This window comes from Puma concolor, chromosome B3, assembly GCF_028749965.1.
Source record: "Puma concolor isolate L17-30 chromosome B3, mPumCon1.1.hap2, whole genome shotgun sequence".
NCBI classification, from domain to species: Eukaryota; Metazoa; Chordata; class Mammalia; order Carnivora; family Felidae; genus Puma; species Puma concolor.
Genome location: NC_141672.1, coordinates 66,658,052 through 66,685,628, shown reverse-complemented (window position 1 = coordinate 66,685,628; position 27,577 = coordinate 66,658,052). Strand labels below are relative to the sequence as shown.

General features: G+C 39.7%; 1 protein-coding gene across 6 annotated transcripts in view; it reads left to right on the top strand.

Annotated features, from left to right (window-relative positions):
• AKAP6 (A-kinase anchoring protein 6) overlaps nt 1-27,577 on the top strand; it is a 493,633-nt gene that overhangs the window by 201,072 nt on the left and 264,984 nt on the right. For all 6 annotated transcript variants that reach the window (XM_025919741.2, XM_086709961.1, XM_086709963.1 and 3 more), the window contains 2 exons: nt 3,194-3,445; nt 12,682-14,448. In XM_025919741.2, the coding sequence (XP_025775526.1) occupies nt 3,194-3,445; nt 12,682-14,448 (2,019 nt within the window). The remainder of the gene's footprint in view (nt 1-3,193; nt 3,446-12,681; nt 14,449-27,577) is intronic.

The following is a 27,577-nucleotide window of genomic DNA, read 5'->3' as shown; positions in this document are numbered from 1 at the left end:
CATCCTAAGAGGGCAAAGGATACAGGACATTTACTCTGGGGTGGTGGTTGAGGTATCAAGAATAAGAAGTGTGGGAAATAACTGGAGTAAATGCTCCAAGGAGGCATCTGTTGAGATCCCAGGCAATATGGACTATTTGATGATAGCAGTTAGAGGCCTGCCCTGATGTGCTGAAGGCCAGCAGAGACTGGCTAATCTGGCTTTGAGTGGTTTCCATGTACTGGTTGATGAGGTAATGTGATTTTTGCACCAAATCTTTTTTGGACTGCATGTGCTCATGGGCCACATTAGTCAGAACTTTACCTAATTAGGATTCCAAAGTCTGTTTAAACTTTTAATCTATTTCAAATTATTACCACCAATTTACATAAGTATCACCAATTAGTTCTTGAGTTTCAAGAAATAATATTGGAGCACTTATTGGAGTTTTACAATAATTTTTATTAAAAATTCAGCACAATTTTATGTCATTCTTCAATAGATTTTTTTTGCCTACTATTACACATTAAATACAGATTCCATTTTAGTTTTTCTTTAAAAACGAGTAATTGAATTATATGAAATTGAAAAGTTATGTTTCCAGCTAGACTGACTGTTTGGATAGTCATGATAGGGCTCAGACCTCAAATGTTATCCTACATTTTAGCCTTAATAAAAATCATAAATAAAAGTCCCATTTAAAAAAATCACTGATGCATAACTAAACATGAGTCGCTGAGTACTTTAGCTGACATGTTCATCCTTTTGATGCTTAATGGACTCGAATTGCTCGAGTAAATATTACCATTGATGCTACCCATTTTGTGCTGCCAGCCTCTGACAGCACAATTGAAATTTGGGAAATTGTGAGGACAAGTGACCTATCCGGCACCAAATCTGCCTACCTAATAGTATGCGTGGAGGAGATTGAAACTTTGATTTAGTAATGTTTTTATTTAAAATGTCCAGGTCTTAAAAACACAGCCGTATTTTGTCTTTTTTGTCCTTGGAATTTTTCTGACTTTCTTTCTCTGTCAGAACTATAAATATAGAGAATAAATTGATGGTTTCCAGAGCGAAGGGGAGGATGGGGGATGGACAAAATGGGGGAAGAAGAGTGGGAGATACAGGCTTCCACTTATGGAATGAATAAGTATCATAGGGATAAAAGGCACAGCAAAGGGAATAAGTCAATGATATTGTAATAGTGTTGTATGGTGACAGATGGTAGCTATACTTGCAGGGAGCATAGCATAAAGTTTAGAGAATTTGAATCACTATGTTGCATACCTGAAACTAATGTGACATTGTGTGTCAACTATAATCAAATAAAAAGGTTTTAAAAAAGAGTGATTCTGATTACAAAGTGTGGGTTGAAATTTAGATACTCATTATGAATTTAAAGATGAAAATCTGTTCTTTTGGGAATGTGACAATTGTCCCTTACATCAAAAACCCCATGGCTTCTTTTTTTAAATTTTTTTTTTTCAACGTTTATTTTTATTTTTGGGACAGAGAGAGACAGAGCATGAACGGGGGAGGGGCAGAGAGAGAGGGACACACAGAATCGGAAGCAGGCTCCAGGCTCCGAGCCATCAGCCCAGAGCCCGACGCGGGGCTCGAACTCCCGGACCGCGAGATCGTGACCTGGCTGAAGTCGGACGCTTAACCGACTGCGCCACCCAGGCGCCCCAAAAACCCCATGGCTTCTTGAGCATGGTTGGGTGTTCCTATGAAGTGCACATTCTAGCCCATGTTTCTCCCTGCTACCTGTCTGGATGATGCCTCTCTCCTGAAACACTGTGTGCTCAGTGGAACTCGCCACTAGCAAAGAGATCAGCTGTTGGCTCCCTTGCCAGGATCACAAACAAACAGTAACTAAAGAGAATAGAGAGCGGATTTGTGAGGTGACCTCTTACCTTGGCTGAACTTTCAATCTGAAAGAATTGAATCTGAAAGAACAGTAGCATTTTTTGTGGTTTAGAAAAAGATCAACTTACCTGCATGTACTGAAGGTCCAGTGGCCAAGAATACAGCCTGCAGCTATGTATCTGATATTAAATAAAGGCAAGTTAAATGACCATCAATGGGGGCACCTGGGTGGCTCAGTCCGTTAAGCATCCGACTTCAGTTCAGGTCATGAGCTCACAGTTTGTGGGTTCGAGCCCCGCGTCGGGCTCTGTGCTGACAGCTCAGAGCCTGGAGTCTGCTTTGGATTCTGCGTCTCCCTTTCTCTATGCCTCTCCACTGCTCATGCTCTGTCGCTCTCTTTCAAAAGTAAACATTAGGGGCGCCTGGGTGGCGCAGTCGGTTAAGCGTCCGACTTCAGCCAGGTCACGATCTCGCGGTCCGTGAGTTCGAGCCCCGCGTCAGGCTCTGGGCTGATGGCTCAGAGCCTGGAGCCTGTTTCCGGTTCTGTGTCTCCCTCTCTCTCTGCCCCTTCCCCGTTCATGCTCTGTCTCTCTCTGTCCCAAAAAAATAAATAAACGTTGAAAAAAAAATTAAAAAAAAAAAGTAAACATTAAAAAAAATGTCCATCAACTGATGAATGGATAAAGAAGATGTGTTTTATATATATGATTGAATACTACTTGGCAATGAGAAAGAGTAAAATCCTTCCATTTGCAACAACATGGATGGAACTGGAGGGTATAATGCTAAGTGAAATAAGTCAGTCAGAGAAAGACGGGTATCATATGTTTTCCCTCATATGTGGAACTTGAGAAACTTAACAGAAGACCATGGGGAAAGGGAAGGGGGGGAAATAGTTACAAACAGAGAGGGAGGGAGGCAAACCATAAGAAACTCAAATACAGAGAACAAAGTGAGGGCTGATGGGGGAGGGTGGGGGAGAGGAAAATGGGTGATGGGCATTGAGGAGGGCACTTGTTGGAATGAGCACTGGGTGTTGTATGTAAGCAATGAATCACGGGAATCTACCCCCGAAACCAAGAGCACACTGTATACACTGTATGTTAGCTAACTTGACAATAACTTATATTTAAAAAGCAATTTAAAAAATAATTTAAAAAATTAAAAAAAAATAAAGGCAAGTTACCCAACCCGCAGTTTACCAGACCTGTTGGCCCTGGCAATTGGTGTTCAGTGAAGGAGTGACTTTTTTTTATCACCCCCCCCACCCCTCCCACCCCCTGCTGCCACTGTCCCTAGGTTAAGGGAAAATAGCCTTCATGTATTTTGTTTTTCTTTACAGGACATTTGCGAAGATATTTCTGATCATGTTGAGCAAATCCATGCCCTCCTTGAAACAGAGTTCTCCCTGAAGCTGCTGTCCTACTCGGTCAATGTGATTGTGGACATCCACGCCGTGCAGCTCCTCTGGCATCAGCTCCGAGTCTCGGTGCTGGTCCTGCGGGAGCGCATCCTGCAGGGTCTGCAGGACGCCAATGGCAACTACACCAGGCAGACGGACATTCTGCAGGCTTTCTCCGAAGAGACAAATGAGGTGGGTATGTGAAGCCAAGTCATGTGTCATCACGTGTGACCATTTGAAGAATGTTTTCGGCTCAGAGATGTGGGATAGGAACTTTTCGTAGGTAAATAATCAGGGCCTGAGCTGGGCTTTGAATCTAGGTATAGTGACTGGAGGCTAGGGTACTTTTAATATGAATAAAGCTTTAGACCAGAGTTAATTCATACCTGATGGTTTGCCCGGATACCACCCACAGTTGTTGGTACTCACCTGGCTTCTTGCTCCCCATTCAGTTATTTGATAAATATTTATTGAGCACTTACTATATGCTAAGCACTAGGTGCTAAGAGTATAATAGTGATCAAAATGTGGTCTTTTCCCTCAAGTGGTCTAGTAGGGGATAGAGACAGAAGGACAGACATTAAAGGCAGATTGTGATTAAGTCTACATATTGCTACTGGAAGATAGAAAAGGGGAACCTAATTCAGACAGGAAAGTCCCAGGTTGGACCTAAAGGAGAAGCAGTATTAGACTGGGTAACAAAGGTAGAAAATCTTCTGGGCAAAAAGAATGGCATCATCAAAGATCCAGAAGTAAGAGAAAGAATGACAGTCTCAGAGAGCTATAGAAAGGATTGGAGCAAAAAGTTTAAGGGACCAGGATTACCTATTAGGTAAGCAGAGGTCAGATTATGAAGATGAAAAGTCATACTAAAACTCGTATTAAAAGAATTAGAATATATTTTAGGGAAAGAAAAAGAGTTTGGGGAATTCACATGATTAAATTCATGCTTTAAAAAAAGTCATTCTGGATGTAAGAAGTCAAATGGGTTTCAGAATTTTACACAACCAATATATTTGTATTTTTTTGTACTCATATTAAGGGTAGTTTAAAGAGCTTATTGCTGTCACTTTTGATGCATGGCTTAGGAATGAAGACTGTGAATTTAAATCCAAGTGAACTCTCCTAACCCCAAATAAAATTGACATACGTATGGGAGCAAAACATTGTGCTAACTAAGCAGGGGCTGTGGTGTGTGTGTGTGTGTTTGTGTGTGTGTGTGTGTGTGTATGGATGTGTAGATAGATATGGTGTGTGGAATCATAGAATGTGTGCATATACGTGTATATAGTCCCTTGGCTCTTGACATCCAGTTTAGTGCTCTACCTTTGGTTTTGTGGAAAATATATATTATAGAGGTTTACAAGACACATAAATAAGTAAGATTAACAGGTCTTATAATGAGTGTTGCATAATTTAGTATTAATGTTTCAGTGTCTCCAGCAATATCAACAACAACAAAACAAGTTTGTGCTTATTCTCATAAATGATTTATACTTGTTGATTATTGTTTTCATGATGATGCTCTTGCTGTAGCAAATTCCCTGCAGGCCCTGGAAGTTTATGAGAATCCAAATCTCCTAGGCTCACTTCTAGCTTTATGTTGTGTTCTTTGTTTTCATTCAGCTTTTGCTGCCATCAAGGCATTGGGGGAGGTGATACCAACTTCGGTAGAGCCCTGTTTTAATCATAAGGTGATCCGTTGGTGTGTGTGTTAGTGCCCAGATGCCATCCCTCCCTGGTGCGATCCCTAGGTGGTCCTTGATTGGGACTCTTGTGGTCCTGAGAGGCTATTAAGAATCCTAAACTGTCCAACTTTGCCCTAAATCTGGTATTCATGAGGTATATGTAATGAGGTAGAGATGACAGTTGGGAAAGATTTTTCTAAATTCTGAAGAGCTCTATAGAAATCTACCTGCCATCTTCAATCTATATATTTTTGTTGTTGTTTTTCCTCCTTATGTGTTCTGCTGGCTCTAACATCCAGTATCGATCAGTCATCAGATCTGCCTACTTTCTACTAATAGAGGGGGCATTAGAAATTATTGGATCAAACCAGTTCCCTTTATATATTTATTTATTCATTAAATAAACATTTGCTAATCACCAACTCTTTGTTGTTGAGTGGGGGATAGAGCAGTGTTCTAGGATTTATTGTTATCATTGTTGTTGTTTTGTGGAATACTTTCATCATGTATTTGTGTCATTCATGAAGGGTAGCCCAGGTAATGATGAAAAAGCCATTGAGGCTAACTAATTGTCACTGGCCACTGTTTTATGTTTCAAGTTTATACTAAGTAGTATCCATTATGGTTCTCGCAATGTGAGCTCAACAGTTATTTACATATTTGATTGGAAACAATTTAGTGCATTTTCATATTTGGAATTCTTTAGTTCTGTCATAAATATGCAAGAATATGTTGTGTGAGGGATAGAGGAACAGTGGATTCTCAGCCATCGGCTTTGTTGACATTTTTCTATGAATTGAAGCACTGTTTCCATTACCATCCTTCCCAAAGCAATAGATACCTGATCCTATTTGTTTGTGCCTCTAGTGTGAATTCCATGAGACCATTTCAAAGACTGCTTAGTTTTATTTCTTTCTGCCAGCAAGCACACTGGGACTGTGAAAAATGGGAAGAGAATTGGGTTAAAATTCTAAGCTTCATCAGAATAAAGTCAGCTGTGGAAGATTTCTAGAATGAAGAAGGAAATGGCATAAAACAGGCTGATGACCTGGAATAGTAGATGTCCTTCCAGTGAAAGTGAATTCATTTTCTCTTTTTGTAAGTCAGTTGAGTTTCTGAGCCATATTAGAGGATAAGTTGGGAAGCTGAAAAAGTGGCAATTTCTCTCTTTTCTGTCTTTGCAAAAACAAAATGTTAAGTTTCATTCTTGTATTTAAATATGAAGCAGACCATATTTGAAAACAAATTAACAAATGTTGTATTAAGATAAAACCAATCAAGTAAACAAATAAAAAGAACAGGGCAAAGCTCAACATTGTGTAAAAATGTGTTGTACTGAAATTTTTTATATTTCAGATACTTTGATAAACACTTTATATTTATTGTTTCATTTAGTAAGGAAGGTAAGAGATATTAAAAATAGTTCCATTTTATAGATGGGAAAAATTGAATCTAAGAGAGGTTAAGTGACTACTTCAGGGCATAAATCTAGAAATAAATAGAACAAAGAAAACTACCTCTTAATCAATCTCTATTATAATAATAGTGATTCTTTCCTCCCTCTCTCCTCTGTCCCTCCCTTCCTTCCCACTTTCCTTTTACCTCCCCTAAATACTTATTGATTTCCTACTATCTGTAAGGCAGTAGGCAGTCAGAGATGAATGAGACCTGTTAGGAATCACCTTCATAATTTTGTTAGAACCTCAAACAGTTCTGGAGGGCAGGCAAGGATGGCCCCAGTATTCTTATTTTACAGATGATACTCTTGTATCCATCTTACAGATGACATGACTGAGGTTGAGGTAAAATCACACCATTAGTGGTAACTATTAATGATGTTAACACAATAGCAAACAGTGATTAAGCCAGATGGTGTGGCAAGCACTTTACCTAAATGATACTTAACCCTCTCTGTGGGAGTGCACTTATCCTTCCAGAGCACACACACCATCGCCCTTTGTGTTCTACGAGCACTTGTCACAGGTCAGTTTATATAGTGACAAAGTATACGCTAGATCTGAACTTCATGAGTGTCGGTACCGGATCATAATCATCTCTATCAACCACAGCACCTTATTGGAATCACTGTATATAAAAATCTGATGGGTTAAGTTGAATTAAATAATGAAGATAATCACTGCTTTAGGGATAGAAGATGGAGATACTATTTTAGGTTGGTGGAATAGGATCAATCTTGGAAATTAATCATTTGACTCATAATTTTAGCCTGTAGAAAATACACTCTTTGAATTTATTCATGTGTGTTTTCCTCTTGCCCACCAGTAAGAGGTCTGTGACTTTATATGTTGGTAGTTGAAGCATAACAAACAGCATGTAGTGAGATTAGAGGAAGAAGGGGAAGGAGGGGCATACAAATTTTTTTTTACTGTACCCATGGTTAAAACCAGTAAATTCTATTTCAAACTCTCTTCTCAGTAAGAACTCTAAATAAGGGCACAAAACTAACCCTGATGTGACCATGGACACTGATATAACTTTGGGGGCTTTTTAATAGGGAGATATTCAAATCTCTAAATTATGAGTATTAAATCTCATATTCATTGGTAGCAAAATGCAGTTGTATAAAAAGAAAATGTCTAAGAAGACATTTGGAAGAGCTTCAGTTAATCATAGGTGAGGAAGAAAGCAAAATTTTTTGTTTTCAACTGGGGGCAGGGGAAGGGTTTCCTTGATGTCTGAGACCAGATAGAAGCCAGCAATAAAGTGAATAAATTATCCATCAATAAAGTGAATACATTACCATCTCCACAAAACATAAGCTTCATCTGAGAAACTGCTTCATAGCATATGAAATGGAGGTATAGTCGAGCTTAGACATTGCTAGGCACCCATGACACAACTCACGGCACTACGCAATTAAATGTGATATCTCTGAAGAAAAAAGGACAGTAAAAACAACGCTCATTCTTCCCCACCTCCCTATCCACCCGAGACTATTAATTACACACATTAGAAAACTGTCTGGGACGACTGGTCCAGAAGAAAGCAGTGGGGCTAAAAATATTAGTATTACTAAGCAATATTTTAGGAAATGAAACTCATTATTCATCTGCTCTGAGATACTTCAGAGAACTTTAAAAAAATGCCCTCTGCATGGTGAAATCTAGAAAAAGTACTTTTGAAGAATGTTCTTAGTAACAAACTGTGTTTAAAAAATACCTCAGGTACATGCTTATCATTTGGTCTTTAGGGTATGAAATGGATACTCTACATGCTGTTTTTTGTTTTGTTTTCAGGGAGGGATTTTTTTTTTTCACATTAAAAGTGCAGCATTATTAAAAATAGTTACCCCTGAGTGACACTCAGCCATGAACAGAAATCTTGGCCTGGTTGGGAACAGGATGGGAGAGGGTTCCCTTTGGAGCACTAAGTGTCTTTGAGTATGGCATTTTCTTTTCCAAAGGACTGGCTAGGGAAAGGATCTCTAGGGGAAGACTTAGGAAATGGCAGCCATACCCTGTTATCTGAGATGTGGTTTCATGCCATATATTCATCTAATATTTCTTGAGTACCAGTTATTTTTGAGCATAACAGTCTCCCTGATCTTAAGATACTTAAGACAGTATCTCAAAATGGAGACCAAATACTTTCCCAGGGCTGCAGTATTCTACATGGCCAGAAACAGGCACCTGACACTTGTAAGGGTCTAATTTTTACCTGAACTCTCAAATTTCTTTTTCTCTACTCATCATAGAAACACTTTTACTTAAAACCTCTTTAACCTCACTGAAGTAGCTGCAGTGCTGTACTTTCATGACACAAATGATAGAAAATAATGCAAATTTCAACCAGTTAGTAATTTAAATACCAACTTATGGGATAGCTTGGGAACTTAACTATCATTAATAATACTAATTTTGTGAAGGAATAAGTTCTGAGTACTGAATTAAAAAATTTAAAAATACAACCTTGCTTTTATTTATTTATTGTTTAGCTTATTAATTAATTTGTTTTTTAATTTATATCTGAGTTAGTTAGCATATAGTGTAACAATGATTTCAGGAGTAGATTCCTTAATACCCCTTACCCATTTTGAGCATCCCCCCTCCAGCAACCCTCCAGCAACCCTCTGTTTGTTCTCTTTATTTAAGAGTCTCTTATGTTTTGTCCCACCCCGTTTTTATACTATTTTTGCTTCCCTTCCCTGGTGTTCATCTGTTTTGTATCTTAAAGTCCTCATATGAGTGAAATCATATCATATTTGTCTTTCTCTGACTGACTAATTTCGCTTAGCATAATACCCTCTAGTTCCATCCACGTAGTTGCAAATGGCAAGATTTCATTCTTTTTGATTGCTGAGTAATACTCCATCACACACACACACACACACACACACACACACAGGCGCGTGCGCATACACACACACCCCACATCTTCTTTATCCATTCATCTGTTGATGGACATTTGGGTTCTTTCCATACTTTGGCTATTGTTGATTAGTGCTGCTATGAACATTGGGGTGTATGTGCCCATGCGAGAAAGCACACCTGTATCCCTTGGATAAATACCTAGTAGTGCAATTGCTGGGTTGTAGGGTAGTTCTATTTTTAATTTTTTGAGTAACCTCCATACTGTTTTCCAGAGTGGCTGCACCAGTTTGTATTCCCACCAGCAGTGCAAAAGAGATCCTCTTTCTCCACATCCTCACCAACATCTGTAGTTGCCTGAACAACCCTGCTTTTAAAACATTTTTTTAAATGTTTATTTATTTTTGAGAGAGACAGAGACAGAACGTGAGTGGGTTAGGAGCAGAGAGAGAGGGAGACACAGAATCAGAAGCAGTCTCCAGGCTCCGAGCTGTCGGCACAGAGCCCGACATGGGGCTTGAACTCACGAGGCATGAGATCATGACCTGAGCTGAAGTCAGATGCTCAACCGACTGAGCCACCCAGGCACCCCAAACCCTGCTTTTAGATAAGAATTTCCATATTACTCTCTTAAAAATTGCATAAAGTATGACTTTTGTTTGACTGGCTCATTCATCAGTGGATTTGTCTTCTGACTTTGTCATTTCATGGGCTTAGTCCAGGAATGAAGCATAAAAGCCACACAATTTCATTTAGATAATTATTGTTGAGATTGGCAGTTAATAATGGTTTCTCATTTTGTACAATGTAATTTAGCATAGGGATACCTCTCATTTTGATGACACTTTCCCCCTCAATATACTTGATCAGTAAAAGTAATAATATAATAAGTAGTAAGAGTGAACATTCATTGAGCACCTATCCATGTGCCAGACTTGTGTTTTGCATATATTATCTCCTTTAAAACTTACAACAGCCCTTGACATGGTTTATCATTTGCTTTTTACAGATGAAGGAAATGAGGTTTAGTGACATCAGGCTACTGGCTGATGGTCACATAGCTAATTAGTGTTGGAGCTAGAATTGGCTCTGAAACTTGGGCTTTTAGTCACTGGAGTCAGCTAAAACTACATAATCAGAGGAAGAAATTACATGAAGGCATAGAGATACGTTCCAAAATATCATCATTCACCCATTCATTCATTTGTTCAACAGATGTATCTGTGAATACTTACTCTATGCACATCACCATGTCAAATGTTGCAAATGTTCTCGTGAGTCAGCCATTTTTCATGTGCTTGATACTCTCATGGTACTTACAAAATAGTGGAGAAACAAATTAATCAAGTAATCACAGAAGTATTTATTTATAGTTTGATGTAAATGCTTAAAAGAAAAACAACATAGTTTTATGAGAGCTTGTAAGAAAAAATGCTGACTTAGGTGGGAGTTTGGAATTTTGAAGAAGTGAAGCTTGGTCTGAGGTTTGAGGGGTGAGTAAGAGTAAACTAGTTAAGGGGTATTGTAGGTGGGAAATGTTCTTGACAGAGGAAATAGTATGTACAAAGGCCCTGAGGCAAAAGAAACTCATTATGTTCAAAAACTGAAAGGAGGGCATTGCGGCTGGTATAGCCAGGGAGGGGAGAGTGGCTTGAAAGAGTCCTCTACATGACTGTCGTTGGAAGGGTTTGGATTTTTAACCCAGCAGCAGGAAGCTAATAAAGACTTTAAGCATCACATTTGTAATTTGTAAAGATTACTCTAGTGACAATGTGGAAAACAAACTGGAGGAGGGGGTATGTCTGTTTAAAATAATAGCCAATGAATCAAAGAAAATTATGATATAGAGGTCAGAGTGTGGACTCAGGGTCGGAAGGCCTGCATTTAAGGCCTAGTTCAGCCCCTAGTTGTGAGGCTGTATGCTAGTTACATACCTTCTTTTGGCTTAGGCTCCTCCTATATAAAACAGGGACAGTGGTACAGGCCCCAGAAGAAAGTTATTGCGAGGACTAAATGAAAAAGCAATAGTAGTAATCAACCATCCCCACTTATAGATGAGGAAGCTGAGGCTTAGAAAAGTTAAATGAGGCTTATTAGTATTTATCTGAATGTTGTGGGTACCAGTAAGGGGAGTAAGAGATAAATGCAAGGTGAAGGTGGGAAGGGAGAGAAAATTTCCAAAAGTAAAACAAACAAATGAACAACAACAACAACAACAACAACAACAACAACAACAACCAGTGCAAGGTTCTAGAATGACAGATCTTGGGATAACCTGGCTGAAAAGACACAGGGTCCAGCGGCCACATGACCTCTGCCTTCAGTTTGCTCACCCGGTTCTTCCTCCAGGAGAAAAGAGGCCTGAAGGGATAAATGACCCTCCATGTTTTAGTTTCCTTCCTTCATCTCCTAAGGGGCTAGATTAGACCAGGCTTTACTTAGCATGGTAGGCATCACAGGATTCCAGGGCCCTTCTGTCTTCAGCTAATCGTCCATCAAAAATCTCCCTGTTTGTTGTGTGATATTAGAAACTGTATTAGTGATGACACAAAAGCCTTAATCACATAATTAAAGATTAAAAATTAAAAATACTTGTAAAGCTATTTGATGGCATAGGGGGGTTTCAAATCAAACTGGGCTATCTTGAATTATAAATAACAAGGGAGAGAGGCACTTGGTACCTAACACACACAAATGGGAGTGGGGGCAAGAAATGCATGTCGAGAGAGAAAGAGGACAGGGACTGAGACGGTAAGGTTTTAATATTCATTACTCTTCCCCAGGTTTACCTGTGTCTACCTTCAAAAGGGTGGGTACAAACAGAAGCTGGTCTTGAACTATTTCTGTGATGTATGCAAATCATAGTTCACCTTCCTGTGATTTGTGAATATGACAAATATATATGAAATATGTAGTTAACATGTCAAACTTAGTGTAATTAATTATACCACTTAAAAATATTTATTGGGCATCTTCTATAAGCTAACCACTGTGATAGGTGCTAGAATGATAGCAAGGGGCAAAACAGATGTTCATGGAGATTTTACTCTTAACGTTACTTGGTTCCCAGAATATCATTACATAAGGCATTGCATAAAAAATGAATTATTCAATGAACGGTATGCTATTTTAAAATAGAAAGTTAAGGCAATAATGGATATTTTTGGCTTGACCTTGACCATTTCTATCAAGGCTTTATTCTCCAGATTAAAGGAATATCCAATATTTAAGAACAGGATACTATATAAAGCAATATAATTGATTAATATGCCTTTCTGTATGTTAAACCAGAAGAAATTGAGACAGCTGCATTTTTGTCCTTTACAGTGGCCTCTGCTGAGATTTCATTTGAACAGCAGTTGAGTGTAATTGATGTTGCATTTACTGAAACTGTTGCCCTTGTCTGTTTCAGGGCCGACTTGATTCTCTAACAGAAGTGGATGACTCAGGACAGTTAACTATCAAATGCTCTCAAAATTACTTGTCCCTGGATTGTGGTATTACTGCTTTTGAACTGTCTGACTACAGTCCAAGTGAGGATTTGCTCGGTGGCCTAGGTGACATGACCTCTAGCCAGGTCAAAACCAAACCCTTTGACTCTTGGAGCTACAGCGAGATGGAAAAGGAGTTCCCCGAGCTCATCCGAAGCGTTGGGTTACTCACGGTGGCTACTGACCCCGTCCCTCCCAACTGCAGTGAAGCAGTCAGGGAGGAGAGGTCGCAAGTATCTCTTTCAACAGATGACAGAGGTGGATGCGAGAAAAACAGTGCTTCTACCGTCGAGGAGCCACCAGGCTTAATGCCCGGGACGTCATCTTCAGGGGAAGCTCTGACAAATGCTGAACAACCCCCTTCTGAGGCTGTGAAGCAAGAATCCAGTTCCTCCTCCCAGCCTGGGGCAAAGAACCAACAGCCTCTGCCTTGTGAAAATGCAACTCCCAAGCGATCCATCAGAGATTGCTTTAATTATAATGAGGACTCTCCCACGCAGCCCACATTGCCAAAAAGAGGGCTTTTCCTTAAAGAGGAAACTTTTAAGAATAATCTGAAAGGCACTGTTACAAAGAGGCAGATGGCTGATCTCAAGCCTGAGTTGAGCAGAAGCACCCCTTCTCTGGTGGAAGCTCCTGACAGATCCAAGCTTTGTCTGGTGTTACAGTCTTCCTACCCCAACAGCCCGTCCGCTGCCAGCCAGTCATATGAGTGTTTGCACAAGGTTGCAGATGGGAATCTTGAGAACACAGTTAAAAGTCACATTAAGGAAATATCCTCCAGCCTGGGAAGGCTTAGTGACTGCCATAAAGAGAAACCTCGACTTAAGAAGCCACACAAGGCCCCGGCAGAGGTGCCTCTGTGCCGAACACCCAAACGGGGATCCGGTTCAGGCAAGCAAGCCGAAAACACGAGGAGCTCAGTAGTGTCGAATGGGATTCCTTCAGGTACTTCCAACACCACAGAGAGGCCAGAAACAGACTCCGTTTCCACATCCTCACTGGAGCCGTGTAACCAGAGAAGTTGGGATGCTAAATTGCCAGTGAGTTCAGAGACATCCAGTTCACCACCTCTTACTCAAAGTAGTGAATCTTCTGCTGGCTCAGACAGCATCCTGTCTCCAGTGCCCCTTCTTTCAAAACACAAAAGCAAAAAAAGTTACTCCTCCTCCCCAAGTCACGTCACCAGGAACGGTCAGGTCGTGGAGGCCTGGTATGGCTCCGACGAATACCTGGCACTGCCCTCACACCTCAAGCAGACAGAAGTTTTAGCTCTGAAATTGGAAAACCTAACAAAGCTTCTGCCTCAGAAACCCAGAGGAGAAACCATTCAAAATATCGATGACTGGGAACTGTCTGAAATGAATTCGGATTCCGAGATCTACCCCACGTACCATGTCAAGAAGAAGCATACGAGGCTAGGCAGAGTGTCTCCCAGCTCGTCCAGTGACATAGCCTCTTCACTGGGAGAGAGCATGGAGTCTGGCCCCCTGAGTGACATTCTTTCTGACGAGGAGTTGTGTATGCCTCTCTCTGGTATGAAAAAATACATTGATGAGAAGTCAGAGAGAGCTTCATCCTCTGAGAAAAATGAGAGACATTCTGCCACAAAATCTGCTTTAATTCAGAAACTGATGCAAGATATTCAACACCAAGACAACTATGAAGCCATATGGGAAAAAATAGAGGTAAGGTGGTCTTCTTGACTTGAAAGAGTTCCTCTATGATCTTTGGAAATAATGCTGGAAAAAGGTCAACCCCTGCCCATCACCATCATAAAAAGTGTAGCTATTTTTCATAATCCTGATTCCCCAAAGATAGAAAAGAAAAAGCCCAATGATCACTGCACTGTGGCAGAATGTGCATCATTAGGAACGACCCTTGTCAGTGCATTAGCTTGGTGTGGCGCTGCTTGGTGCAGGAATCTCTGTTGATATTGGTGACACCCATCATGACTCCTGGTGAATGGTGGGCCCCCTTGAATGGAACACGAAATAAAGCAGAACGGCAGCCGTGCACAGACCAGTACCTCAGGAGTATGTGAATGGAATATTGTAGTTGTCCTCACTGTTTTTTGATTGGTTTGTTCTAACCCGAGAACAGCTTACCATTCCCAATGTTAGCTCCCTATAGAAATAGACCAGATGTTTCTAATTAGGGGGGAGACCTTGTTTTTCTTCAGTCTTCCTCCTCTTTGAGGCCCCTGGCTGATCACCACGCTCTCTGTACTGTGTACCATCCATGGGCTCTGAGATGAGGTGGGGGTGATATCTTGGATAAATCTGTACTTTTAGAATGGACTATTAGATGAAGTATTTGAGGACAGATGTCAAAATTCTCTGGACTGAGCTCCATAATTTAAGCTGTGATTTAAGACGCTGGATAAAAGTATAGTACACATGGACAGGCTAACCTGGAGGAGGAAAATGAAGGTGCCTAAAACAAAGGAAGAGTTATTGTCAATAGACAATAATAACATATATTAATGATTATTTTTACTAAGAATTTATATATTCAATCCTCACAACATCCCTATTGTATGGTTAAGGAGACTGAGGCTGAGAGAGATCAGGTACCTGCTCTAGAACCCATACTTATTAACTAAATGCTCCCATGCCTCTCAGTAAGGAAGTGATCAATATATACTGCATGCAAATACCGTAGTATTGGAAAGAAGAAATAATATCAGTGGAGTTAGGATTTGCCTGGGGCATTCTTGTCAAGCGCGAGAACTTCAGTGGAGTTTTGAAGAGTATGCCAGGATTTAGACAGAGAGGACAGTGGGTATTTCAGGCAGGAGGAGCATAAACCAAAACACAGAGGTGGGAACTGGGAACGAGCATGTTTATGGGGGGTGGGGAGGTACAGAGAACTGTCCTGACTGGAAGGTTTTAAACAGAAAGCAATGAAAGTTCCCATATATGTAATAGACCGGGTTGCTACAAGGCCCTGAAGACCAGAGCAAGGCAATTAGAATTTCCTCACCAGACACCTATGGAAACTTCTCTGAAAGTGAAGTTACTCCTACTCTGAGTAGTAATATAAGCCATAACAACTAATGGTTCCCGGGTTCTTATTTCATGCCTGACTCTGTGATAAGAGCTTTATGTGCTTTATTCTGTTTAAGTCATAGGAGGTAGGACTTTTTTAGGTGAAGAAGCTAAGGCAGAACAGATTAGAAAATTTGCTTTAGGCCTCATAGCTAGTAATTACAGAGTAAGGATTTGAACTCAGAGGCACCACACTTAAAAGCAGTGTAGGCCATGGCCTCCAATAGCCTTTCTGGAAGATTTAGTTCACAGGAACAGGAAGGAGGTCATGATAATTGTGATGGTGACCAGGGCAGAGATACTGGCCTGTGGCAGCCAATCTGAGGGACTTCTGTGTTGTGGGACAGGCAAGGGTGGGGAGGGCTGTTGAAGGAAGTGAGCTGGATCCAGAAAACTGGCTCCAGGCCTTGCTCAGTCATTAAAGCCTAGAGTGGCCCATGGCTAATCATGTTTCATTCTGGGTCTTGTTTCTTCTTTTGTAAATAGAAATGTTTTAAGCAGATAATGGCTACAATACCAACTTACAATGGTAGCACATTTTGTTTCCATTATTGTGTAAGGATGAAGCCAAGTGTTCAGCCTCTTCCTTCCTCAGAAGGAAGCATTTGGATGGGTAGCTGGCTTGAGGTGGAGGGGAGGCAGGTAATTTAAAAAATAAATACACTGATGTTGATTATATGATAAAACTGTTAAGGGAAAGTGTCTTGTAGGGAGTTGGAAATTTTGTCCCAGAGTTGGGATATGAAGCAAAGGCTGAAAAAAGATTAAGACCCTTGGTCAGTCTACCCTCCCTTCCCCCTTCAGTGGGGCAGCTGCCAACCCCCAGGTCAGTTGACCTAGGATATCACATTCCAGCTTTGATCTACCTGTGGGCCCAGAGAACCTTTTCTACCTGCAAATGTAACATAATAACAAGGGTGTTAACCATCCTCTTGGTACCAGACTTCTACTAGGCACTTTCCCTGCAGTAATTCTCTCATAGGATTCTCAAACAGCCCTACAGCATAGATTTTATTACCCAAAATGGACCACTTCTTTTTGCCCCTTGTGATCCCACTCTGGTCCTAGCCACCATCATCATCTTCTGTCTGGTTTATTGCACTAGCCTCCTAACCGGTCTGTCTGCTCCCATCCTGCTCCCATTATGGTCTATTTCTAAGACAGCAGCCAGAATGACCCTTTTAAAACATAAATCAGATCATGTCATGCCTCTGCTCAAAACCCCAAACAGTTCCTGTCAATTGAGAGGCCCCTGATTTCCTCTCTGACCTGATTTCCAACTGCTCTTCCTCACGGTCACTTCACCCCATTCCCACTGGCCTCCTTGCTGTTCCAGGAAGGAACAAGCTGGGCATGCCCCTGCCTTTAGGACCTCTGTCAGTTCCCTCTGCCTGCATCTTTCCATCAAATGCCCTCATTTCTAATTTTGTTAACCTCTTCTGTGTCTACTGAAACACCAACTTCTTAAGGGAAGCCTACCCTCACCATCTTTTAAAAGGTGTCCCCTGAACTGTTTTATTTTTTTCTACAGCTCTCACTGTATTCTGCCATTTTATTCTGTTTAATATGGTTTTTGTTTTAGTATGTTTACTGTTTCCCTTGCTTGAATGAGAGGTCTGTGAGGGAAGAAGTATTTATCTGTTAAGCATGCTAATGAATATAATGAACTTATAACAGTGCCTGGTACATAGTAAGTGCTCAGTAAAGACTGAATTCATTCGAATGAATGAATCCCATTTTAGAGTGGCTGAATCTGAATTCAGAGAGACGAAATCACTTTTCCTAGACTTCCCAGCTAGTAAGTCATGGAGCAAGTCTTCAAGCCCCATGTGCTTTACTCTATTCACTAGATAAAGTCTTGAGAATAGATGAATTCCCTGAGAAAATGAGGATAGATAGAGAATAGAAGAGGGGTGATAACTGAGACTCAAGTTGTAGCCCAGCTATAAGGCAGGAACAAAGAATAGGCCCATCTGTAGGGACCAGGAAGGGACAGAGAGGATTCTTGGGTGTTAAATAAATGGATGGAGAAGGGATGTGAGATGGATATTAGCTTTGTTCTCTGCAAAAGGGAGATTGAGAAGAATAATAACAAAGAAAAAAAAAAAACAACCCTTAGATTTGGTTGAGAGTCAGTGAGGACCTTCGAGAAAAATGAACGCAATGAAAGAGTAGAAGTAGAAGCTGGAATACAGATGATTGAGAAGTGAGAGAATCATTCCTAATAGCTCAAGGAACTAGGTTGAGAAAGCAATATGAGACAAAAGACGATAGTTGAAAGTAAAGTCAAATAAAAGTTTCATTAAAAAAGTAAAGCTTATTTGAAGGCAGAAAAGAAAAGAGAGATGGAGGTGGCTGGGAAGAATGTGTAAATGTGGCACACACTGAACCAAGAAGGGAGGGAGTGTGCAATCTGTGGGGAGAATTCTGGCCTGATATAAAAAAGTTATAAAATGCTGAAGAATGTATCCTGCTTCAGACTCCACCCTTATCAAAGGGAAAGTGGGGTGTTTCCTCCTCCCTTCCCATCCCGAGTTCCCCTGCCTCCTTTCTGAGTCACACAGAACACAAGGTAGAAGGCACATAAAAGGCCACTAACAGTCTAGGGATTTTATGGGGCTGTGATAGAATCCCTGGGACAACACCCGAGTGACAGGTGTCCCAGATGCCGTTTAGGTTCCTGTCATTCCCCACCCCTCACATTTGGGTCCTTCTTAAAGTGGGCTGGTTTTGTGAATGTGAAAAATTTCTCTTTATTTTTTTTATTCTGTAGGAAAATTCATTTCTTTGAATAGATAATGTATTCACATGGCTTAAAAACATATATGTTTAAAAATATCCAGTAAAGAGTTTCTAGATAGTTCAGTCAGTTAAGCATCCAACTCTTGATTTCATGATCTCAGGTCATAATCTCACAGTTTGTGGGATCGAGTCCTCATTGGGCTCTGCACTGACAGTGTGAAGCCTGCTTGGGATTTTCTCTCTCAATCTCTCTCTCTCTGCCCCTCCCTGTCTTGTGCTCTCTCTCTCTCTCTCTCTCTCTCTCAAAAACAAAATATCCAGTAAAAAACTCTCTATCCTTATTCCACATCTTGGGTTCCCACCCCATCAAAGGTGATCACTGTTGTTTTGGTTTATATGTCCTTTAAGAAGTGCTTTATACATATACAAGCAAATGCAAACATATTTATTAAGTGATATTTTAAAACCTAAGAAACAAGTTGCAGCCTGTTCTTCTCTGCAAATAAAGATTTTTCTGTTAACTAACTCTGTGAGTTCCTAAGGGATGTCCCTTTCCCAATCAGTGGGAGTTGAGGGAATTTTGCTGAGACATGGTTGATCCTTCCAGAAGCTATTGTGTGGATGAGGTAATTGAGCATTTCAGGTCTGAATGTTCACCTCCAATAGGAGCTTCTCAAGGTGTAAAATTAAAAGTGAAAAACATGAGTCAAGTTATTGAACCAGACCCATTCATTGCAAAACATTTAAGAAATGTTCAAAAAAAAATTTGCTGACCCCTGCTCTAGAGTAAGGAAGAAAGAAGGGAAATGATTTCTTATCAGCATCTACTATGTGCCAGGTTCTGATATAGGTTCTTTCATTTAACTTGTATGACAACCCTGTGGAAGAGCTCTTATTGGTCTTGTTTTACTGATGTTGGATCTGAAGCTCCAATGCTAATGACTTGCCCAGGGTCATACTGCTGCTAATATGAGAGCTGGGATTCCAACTGAGATGCCAGGACTGACCTGGTTTTCTCCTACAGATATAGTCCAATGCCAGGGGAGTTAGACAATAATCACATACCCAGATAAAATCTATTTAGAAAACCCACAAACCACTACTAGATTCATAAGTGAATAGCGTGACTTCTTCCTCATGACCTGACTAGAAATGAACTTCCTAATGAGTAGTCACTTGTTTAAGGTGAGCAATTTTGACACCAGATTAACAGCTATATGATTTGCAGGAGGGCTGGGAGAATGCAGTACAGTGTGGTGCCACCTCAGTGAAGCATTTCCGGAGATCTGTCCTTTGGGGTATAGTGCAATGTCCACTTTTCACATCACGGACTTCCTGCCCACACTAAGTTCTCAAAGCTCATCCTGGAAGATGTTACTCCATTAGGTTGAGCTCACTGGTACCAAGTTGATAGATACATGACGTAACTGATCCCTTTTCTCTCCAGCAACCAGTGTCTTCAAATGCCAGATTATGGCATCTCAACTAGAGTTCAGTGACCCAACTCTTGTTAGCATTTTGTCTCAGACATCTATAACCTGATTTTAAAAACTTCTTTGGTGCCAGCTAAGGATGTCTTTGCACATAAGTTATTTCAGAATCAGTGCAGCAAATACTTAGCCAAGTGCTTGCTTTTTGTAACTAGGCTATGTAAAATTGTAGTCAAGTCTGTGGTAGCAGTATGAAGGCAGCCACCCTTGCTACTGCCTCAAGATGGAGCAGGGAGCTGGTTGGTTAACCCAGAGTAATGTGAATGTAGAAGAGATTTGGTCCTGGGATTAACTTGGCACTGATTCCTTTTTCCAGGTGATAAAATGGGTCCATATAGAAGTTTTCCTATCTTTTACCCTCATTTTGACTGTATGTTGACTCATCGATGATACCACGCTGATGATGGCAGTCATTAAAGAAATAGCACATTGTCCTGAGTTTTCTTCCTTTTCTTTTCTTCATTGTGATGAAAAGGACATAGCATAAAGTTTGCCATTTTAACTGTTTTTAAGTGTACAGTTCATTAGTTTTAAGTATATTCATACTGTTGTGAAACCGATCTCAGAACTCTTTCATCTTGCAAATCTGAAACTCTACCCACTAAACAGAAACTTCTCTTTCCTCCATCTCCCTCAGCCCCAGTAACCACAATTCTACTTTCTGTTTCTATGGATTTTAGATACCTCATATCAGTGGAATTATATATTTGTCTTTTGTGACTGATCTGTTTCATGTAACATAATGTCCTCTAGGTCCATCCATGTTGTAGCATATGACAGGATCTCCTTACTTTTTAAGGCTGAATAATAATCCATTGTGTATCTATACCATAGTTTGTTTTTTCATCATCTGTGGAAGGATATCTGGTTTGCTTCCCCCTCTTGGCTATTGTGAATAGCCCTGTTATGAATGTAGGTGTGCAGATACCTCTCTGAGACTCAGTTCTCAATTCTTTTGGGTATATATCCAGAAATGGGATTGGTGGATCACATGATAGTTCTATTTTTAATGTTCAAGAAACCTCCATACCATTTTCCATAGAAGTTACTCCATTTATAATTACATCAGTAGTGCACAAGAGTTCTATTTTCTCCACATCCTTGCCAACATTTGTTATTTTCTGTTTTTTTTTTTTTTTTAATAATAGCCATCCTAATGGGTGTGGAGTGGCATCTCATTGTGGTTTTGATTTGTAGTTCTCTGATGATTAGTAATGTTGAGGCATCTTTTCATGCTTGTTGGTCATTTGTATACCATCTCTGGAGAAGTATTCAAGTTCTTTGCCCATTTTTAATTAGGTTATTTGTTGTTTTGTTGTTGAGCTGTAAGAGTTCTTTATATATTATGGATATTAACCCTTTATGATACATATGATTTGAGAAGATTTTCTCCCATTCTGTAGGTTGACTTTTTACTCTCTTGAATGAGACCTTGATGCACAAAAATTTTTAAGTATGCTGTATTTCCATTTGTTTTTGCTTTTGTTTCCTAGGCTTTTGGTGTTATAGCCAAGAAATCGTTGCGAAGTTCAATGTCATGAAGATTTTCCTCTATGTTTTTTGTAGGAGTTTTATAGTTTTAGGTCTTTGACTTTTCCTCTATTTTTTCTCAGTGTGATGACTGCTCATGTTTTAAGGATCTCACCCCAGGCTTTCTTGTGAGATAGGATGCAGCTTCATAGCTAGAGCCAAGTCACCTTCTGGGATTTGTTTAAACACACACACACACACACACACACACACACACACACACACACACACATTCGGAGTCACTCTTTTTAATAATCTCAGCTGGGCATTATTTATTTGATTTGAGATTTCAATAAGTCTCATTTGAAATACAGCTTTATCTTTCTTATTCACCCCCAAGAGTAGCTTATAATCAAGGTCTGCCACAAATTCGATTCTCACTCACTTTTGATATTTCTTTTATACCAATCATGTACCAGTTTTCCTAGAGTCGTTGGAGTGGTAGTCTGCTCTTAGGTGTTGATATGATCTCCTAAGAGCATCAGGTAAGAAGCATTTAGGTTTATTGGATTCGACTGTTTTTCACTGGTGTCTCATTTTGTATGTGCATTTCCTTTATGATAACTGTTTTCTTTTGGTTGCTGGTCTTCCTCTTGTCTCTCATTTCCTTCTCTTCCTTACATCTTCTTTCTCATTCCTTTTTCTTTCAATTTATTTCTGGACTGTCTAGTTTTCACTTTCTGGCTCCTGTTTCTCTTTTTAATTTCTTTCCCAAGAGTATCTTCTACTTTCTCCCTTTAATATTGCCCTAGAGAGTCTCAGATTCCAGACATGAGAGCACTTTGAGTTGGCTTTTCATGACTATCTAAGCTTGAATTTGCTCCCTTCAGTGCGTTTCTTAGTCTTAGAAATATGTATCTAGAGATTTGAGGAATTGTTTAGATGCAAGAATAAAGAAAATAATAATTTAGTTTAAATATCAAGGAAAAAGATTCTTAATGAATCGGGAAGGCTTAGCTTTGTAGTTGGAAGATTCAAAAGTCCTAAAGGATCACTAATTGAACATAAGTTGATAGTACAGAAGATGATTCAACAAAAGGTGTAATATAATAGCAGAATGCTGTAGGAACTCCGTATTCTCTTCTTTATTTATACTATGTACAACCTAAATTTTTGTCTTAGAATTTGTCTTCTGGGCTTAGACAGAAGCCCAGAGGAGTTTTATAGGAGTTTTATAGTTTTAGGTCTATAAACTATAGACCTATTTTTAATTATGTTGTCAACATAATTCAAAGCACTGTGCTTATTACTACATAAGATAGTATTTGGTAAATACCATGTGGAAAGTCATACAATGGGGGGACAGAGGAAGGAAGATAATAACAAGTATAACTAGATCAAGCCTCATAGAAGAGGAACTACTTGAGCTGGGTTTTGAATGGTGAGTAGAATTTAGATAGAGATGAGGAGGTGGAAGGTTAATGACTGAAATTTTGGCATAAGCTAAGGTTAAGGTCAAGAATATTTAAGATGTATTTGGGAAAGGGTAGAGAGATGCTTGGTGTTTGGAGTATATGTTAAACTGCTATAAACAAAGGGACCCCAAAGTATAATACGATAGAATTATCTTTTGTAAATAACAAGAGGTAGGCAGACAGTCCAGGAAAGAGGCCACCTATGCATCCAGGTACCTTCTCCCTATTGCTCTTCTGTGGCTCACCAATTTTGTCTGCCTTCCAGCTCACCAGAAGAGGGAAGTGGAGAGCAGCCAACTTTCTTCTCACACATACAACCTGGAAGTTGCACATACTGTGTGTGTTCACATCCCACTGACCTAGACTTTGTCACATGGCATCACCTAGCTGCAAAGGAGTTTGAGAAATGAGCCTCTAGACTATGAACACTGGGAGGCAAATGTCTCTTAACCGACTGCTGGTTATAATAGCGTTTGTTGTAGGGACAAAATATGATGGACTTTGAATTCCAAGTGTTTGCATAGTACAAATACAAAAATAAATACCTGTCTAATGAATGCATGAATAAATGAATGAGGGAGTGGGTGAGTGAATGAATGTATTGTTCGATTTGAACTTTATCCTCTAGACCAGGAGCTACAAACTAAAATGCCTCTAAGAGTTCAGACAGATAACATAAGTGAGTCACTCAGCCAGGTGTAAATGGGGAGGGATGGGAACCGAACAACTGGAGGGTTAGTGCCATGTCTAAAGGTTTTCCACTGGTCAGCTCCAGGTGATTGTTGTGCTATGATGTGGACCCTGTGTGGCAAGATCGTGCAATGTTTTAAAAAGTAGGAAACCTCGGTTTTATGTGACATCTTCCAATTTAAAAAATGTTGGGTCCGAACAATTTTAAAACAGGCCAAATAAAACACATATATAGGATAGATGTGGCTTTCAAGTCACTAATTTGCAATCTTTGTGAAAATAATAAACCACTTAAATTTTTTGGTCCAGAGAGTTGGTATGAAGGTTAATCTGATTGTGGTGCACCTGCCTGGATATACCACTTGCAAAGTGGTTCTCTATTGTGGCTGCTTATTTTCATTCCTAGAGAGATTTGAAAAAAATCCCAACCTCAGGCTCCACCCCAGACTAACTAAATTAGGATCTCAGCAGGTGGGTAATTTTAAGAGCTCTTCAAACAATTATGATGTGCAGTCAAGGTTGGGAGCTAGTGCTCTAAGGCTAATTTGGAAGGTTATTACAATAGCCTGGACATATAAAAGGGTTTGAACAGTGGTTTTGGAAGCCAACTGAGGAAATAAAGAGATAGAGGTGGGAGATGTTATAAAAGACAAGTCGATAAAAATTTTTGGCTTTTTAAAAATAAGGGAGTGGGGGAAAGGGGTCAAAAGAATTGGGATTTCAATCTGGTTTGGGGGGCTGAGAGATGTAAGGAGTTTAACAAATAGTTGCAAGGGACATATGAAATTAAAGTACACAGTGAGTGAATGGGGCAAAGGTAAATGTTATCTTATATGTAAACTCTGTTGCCCCAATCCAAATTGAGAATTCTAAACCAGCATAATATTTTTAAAGATAAGGCTACACTTTTTAAAGGATAATAAGCTTTTGTGTACATTTTGTTTGTTTCAATGCCAGGAAAAGTCTGTGAATTAACGTTGCTAATGGACTTGTTGAGATAGTATGCCAAGGTTATTGCTCAAGGTTGTTAGAAAAGAACCGTAGGGATCCAAAGCAAATTCCTTCCTGGTTAATATGTTAGGAATATTTCAGGCCTGCATCACTTTGTTTTCTGCAGAGCCTTAGATGTGTCTCAAGGATTTATCGTGATGATTTAGCACCACCATGAGGGTATATCTAGTCACTGCATCTGGTTTTTGGCCTCATTTATAAAACGAAGAGGTGCAGTTCTTTTTGTTTATAGTTGTAAACATTAAATGAAAATAGTTCTTTGTTATTTTCTTAGTATGGAGAGGTTCTGATTAAATAATATCTTGTCTAAAGATAATGAAATTGCCTAACCACATTTGACAGGAAGTATTTCTGTGATGATGAAAATCAAGAATGTTACATTTTTTAATTCAATTAAAATAATTCTTAGAATTTTAGTGAATTCTTCTTTATCCTTAAACATAATGTCATGACCCTTTATTGCTAGTAGGATGCTTTGGAAAGATAACAATTTACAAAACCAAAGCAAACTTTGACATTTATGGCCTGCTTACAAGTGTGTCAGGTGAGGTACCGAGAGGTTTATTCATTTCACACATCATCACATTTAATTCTCAAGAAAAAAGCGCTCTCTGATACAAATACTCTTCTGTTGTATCCCCATTTTACCAATGAGGATAGAGAGGCATAAAAATATGGTCATTTTCTCAAGGGTAAAGGAGTTGAAGGCATGAACTTAGGGCTCAGTTTATACAACCCCCCAACTTTTTTAGTCTTTAAAATGGAATATTAATTGTTTTTCATGCCATTGCACAGATTATTATATGAAATTACAAACAACAATGGCTCATTGTACTAGTCTTACCATTAGTGTGACTTCACTTGTGAATACAGGGAATCAGCAGCAGCTTCAGTAAAATATTTAAAAAAAATTTTTTTTTGAGAGAGAGCATGTGAGAGGTGTGAGCAGGGGAGAGAGGTAGAGGGAAAGAGAGAGAGAGAGATAATCCCAAGCAGGATCCAAGCTCAGAATGGAGCCCTAGACATGACTTGATCCCACGACCCTGGGATCTTGAACTGAGCTGAAATTGAGTCGGACACTCATCTGACTGAGGCACCCAGGTGCCCCAAGAATAAGAATCTTAATTCTGCCCCTAAGTAGTATTTTTACTTTGGAAATTTAATCTCTTAAACCTCACTTTTGAAAAGTATACATTAATAAAGAAGGTGAATTGGATGACCTCTAAGATCCTTTTTAGGTTTGAAATTTTGTGAGATTGACTGTAAGGCAATAACTAAGCAGCCATTTCTCAGTAAGATACACAGTGGAATATATCACTTCAACATGGTTGGCTTTCTGTTCCATGGGATTCTGGGTAAATTCTCCTGACAAGGTCCTCCTGGTACATGAATGTGAGGCTGTGGCATCAGTGAGCCTGAAGGTATAACACTATTCAGGCTGCATTCCTGTCACTGTAATATGACAAGAACTAGACATCCTAGAGGAATTTGGGGCCTGACTAGAGTTCATAAGATGCCATGAGACCAGGAACAATGGTGACAGTTAACAGAGTAACCCAGTAGGAATTAGATATGGATTAGCCTGAAATTATAGGAAATCAGGTAAGCTAAATGAAGCAGATAGGAAGCATTCACCTTGGCAGACTTGCCATTGTGATTTCTTAAAATTACCTGTCAGCGCTGCTTTTGTGCTCTGTTCAGACCATGTAGGGGAAAATCATTCCAAGAGGGTGGGTTCTGTGTCAAGGTCACTCAGATGTCAGACCATGTCTGAGGCTGCGGATATTACTATATGAAGATGATTGGCCTGAGTTTTGCATGGCAAATAAAAAACTTTACCCAGGAAAGATGCTGCCTGGAAGCTCAGGCCCATATGCTTTCCATCTACCATTTTGATGCGGACCTGTGCATTACTTTTTAGGAAGCCAGTGGCTTTACTGTTTGCTTTAATTATTTATCCAGGAATAAAGGAAGCTGTTGTTACTTTATTTTTTAATGCTTTTAAAATAATCAAACCAGAGAGGTGTCACTTAGAGGTGGTGCTCTGATATTTCTGATTTGTCTGGAGACTTCAGCTTGAAAGGTGTGTGTGTGTGGGGGGGTGGTGTGTAAGGGAGAGAGGGAGAGTGATAGGCAGACAGAGAGAAAGAGGTGTATGTCACAATTACAATCTAGTACTCTTCCTCTTTCTTCCTACTGGAGCCCATTACTTTATAAAGATAAAGCTGATAAGTTGAATTAACAAAAATATTTTTTTTAATTTCGTATAGTGTAGAGAAGACTATTTGTACCCATATAAAATAAAGTCCCATTAAAGCCCTTTTACTTATCCTATCCTCACTACATCTTTAGTTTTACATTGTTTGGGGCATGCCATGGTATTCAAGAGACTGTCAACTAGTGCCTTCTCCATAGGATACAGGGCTCATGAAAAGTTATATTGTGCCCATTCTTCTTTCTAGAGACACATTTATATGAGCAAAATATAGCTGGAAAGAACTCCTAGAACAGTAGACTTTTTCAAGATGCCAAAAGAGATGAATATACTGCAAAGTACCAGGTAGAACTCTACGGCAAAGGAAAAGGTAACGTTGGTAGGAAGTGATTACTGGAGTCACCTGTATTAACAGATGGGGGAGCTTCTGTGGTGCTACATGGTGGCAGAGTGTGGTGGCTGGGAATATTATGTTGTCTTCACCAAGCGATGTGGCCTTGTCCCAGTTTCCTCCTCTGCAAAATAGGGTTAAAAGTGTTACCTTCCACGTAAGCATGGTGACTAGTGAACGTGTTAAAATGTATGAAGAGCTGAGGTGAGTACCTGCTACGTAGTAAGCATTCAATAAACGTTCGCTCCTGTGGTTGCTGTTGTTGTTATTATTACTATTATGA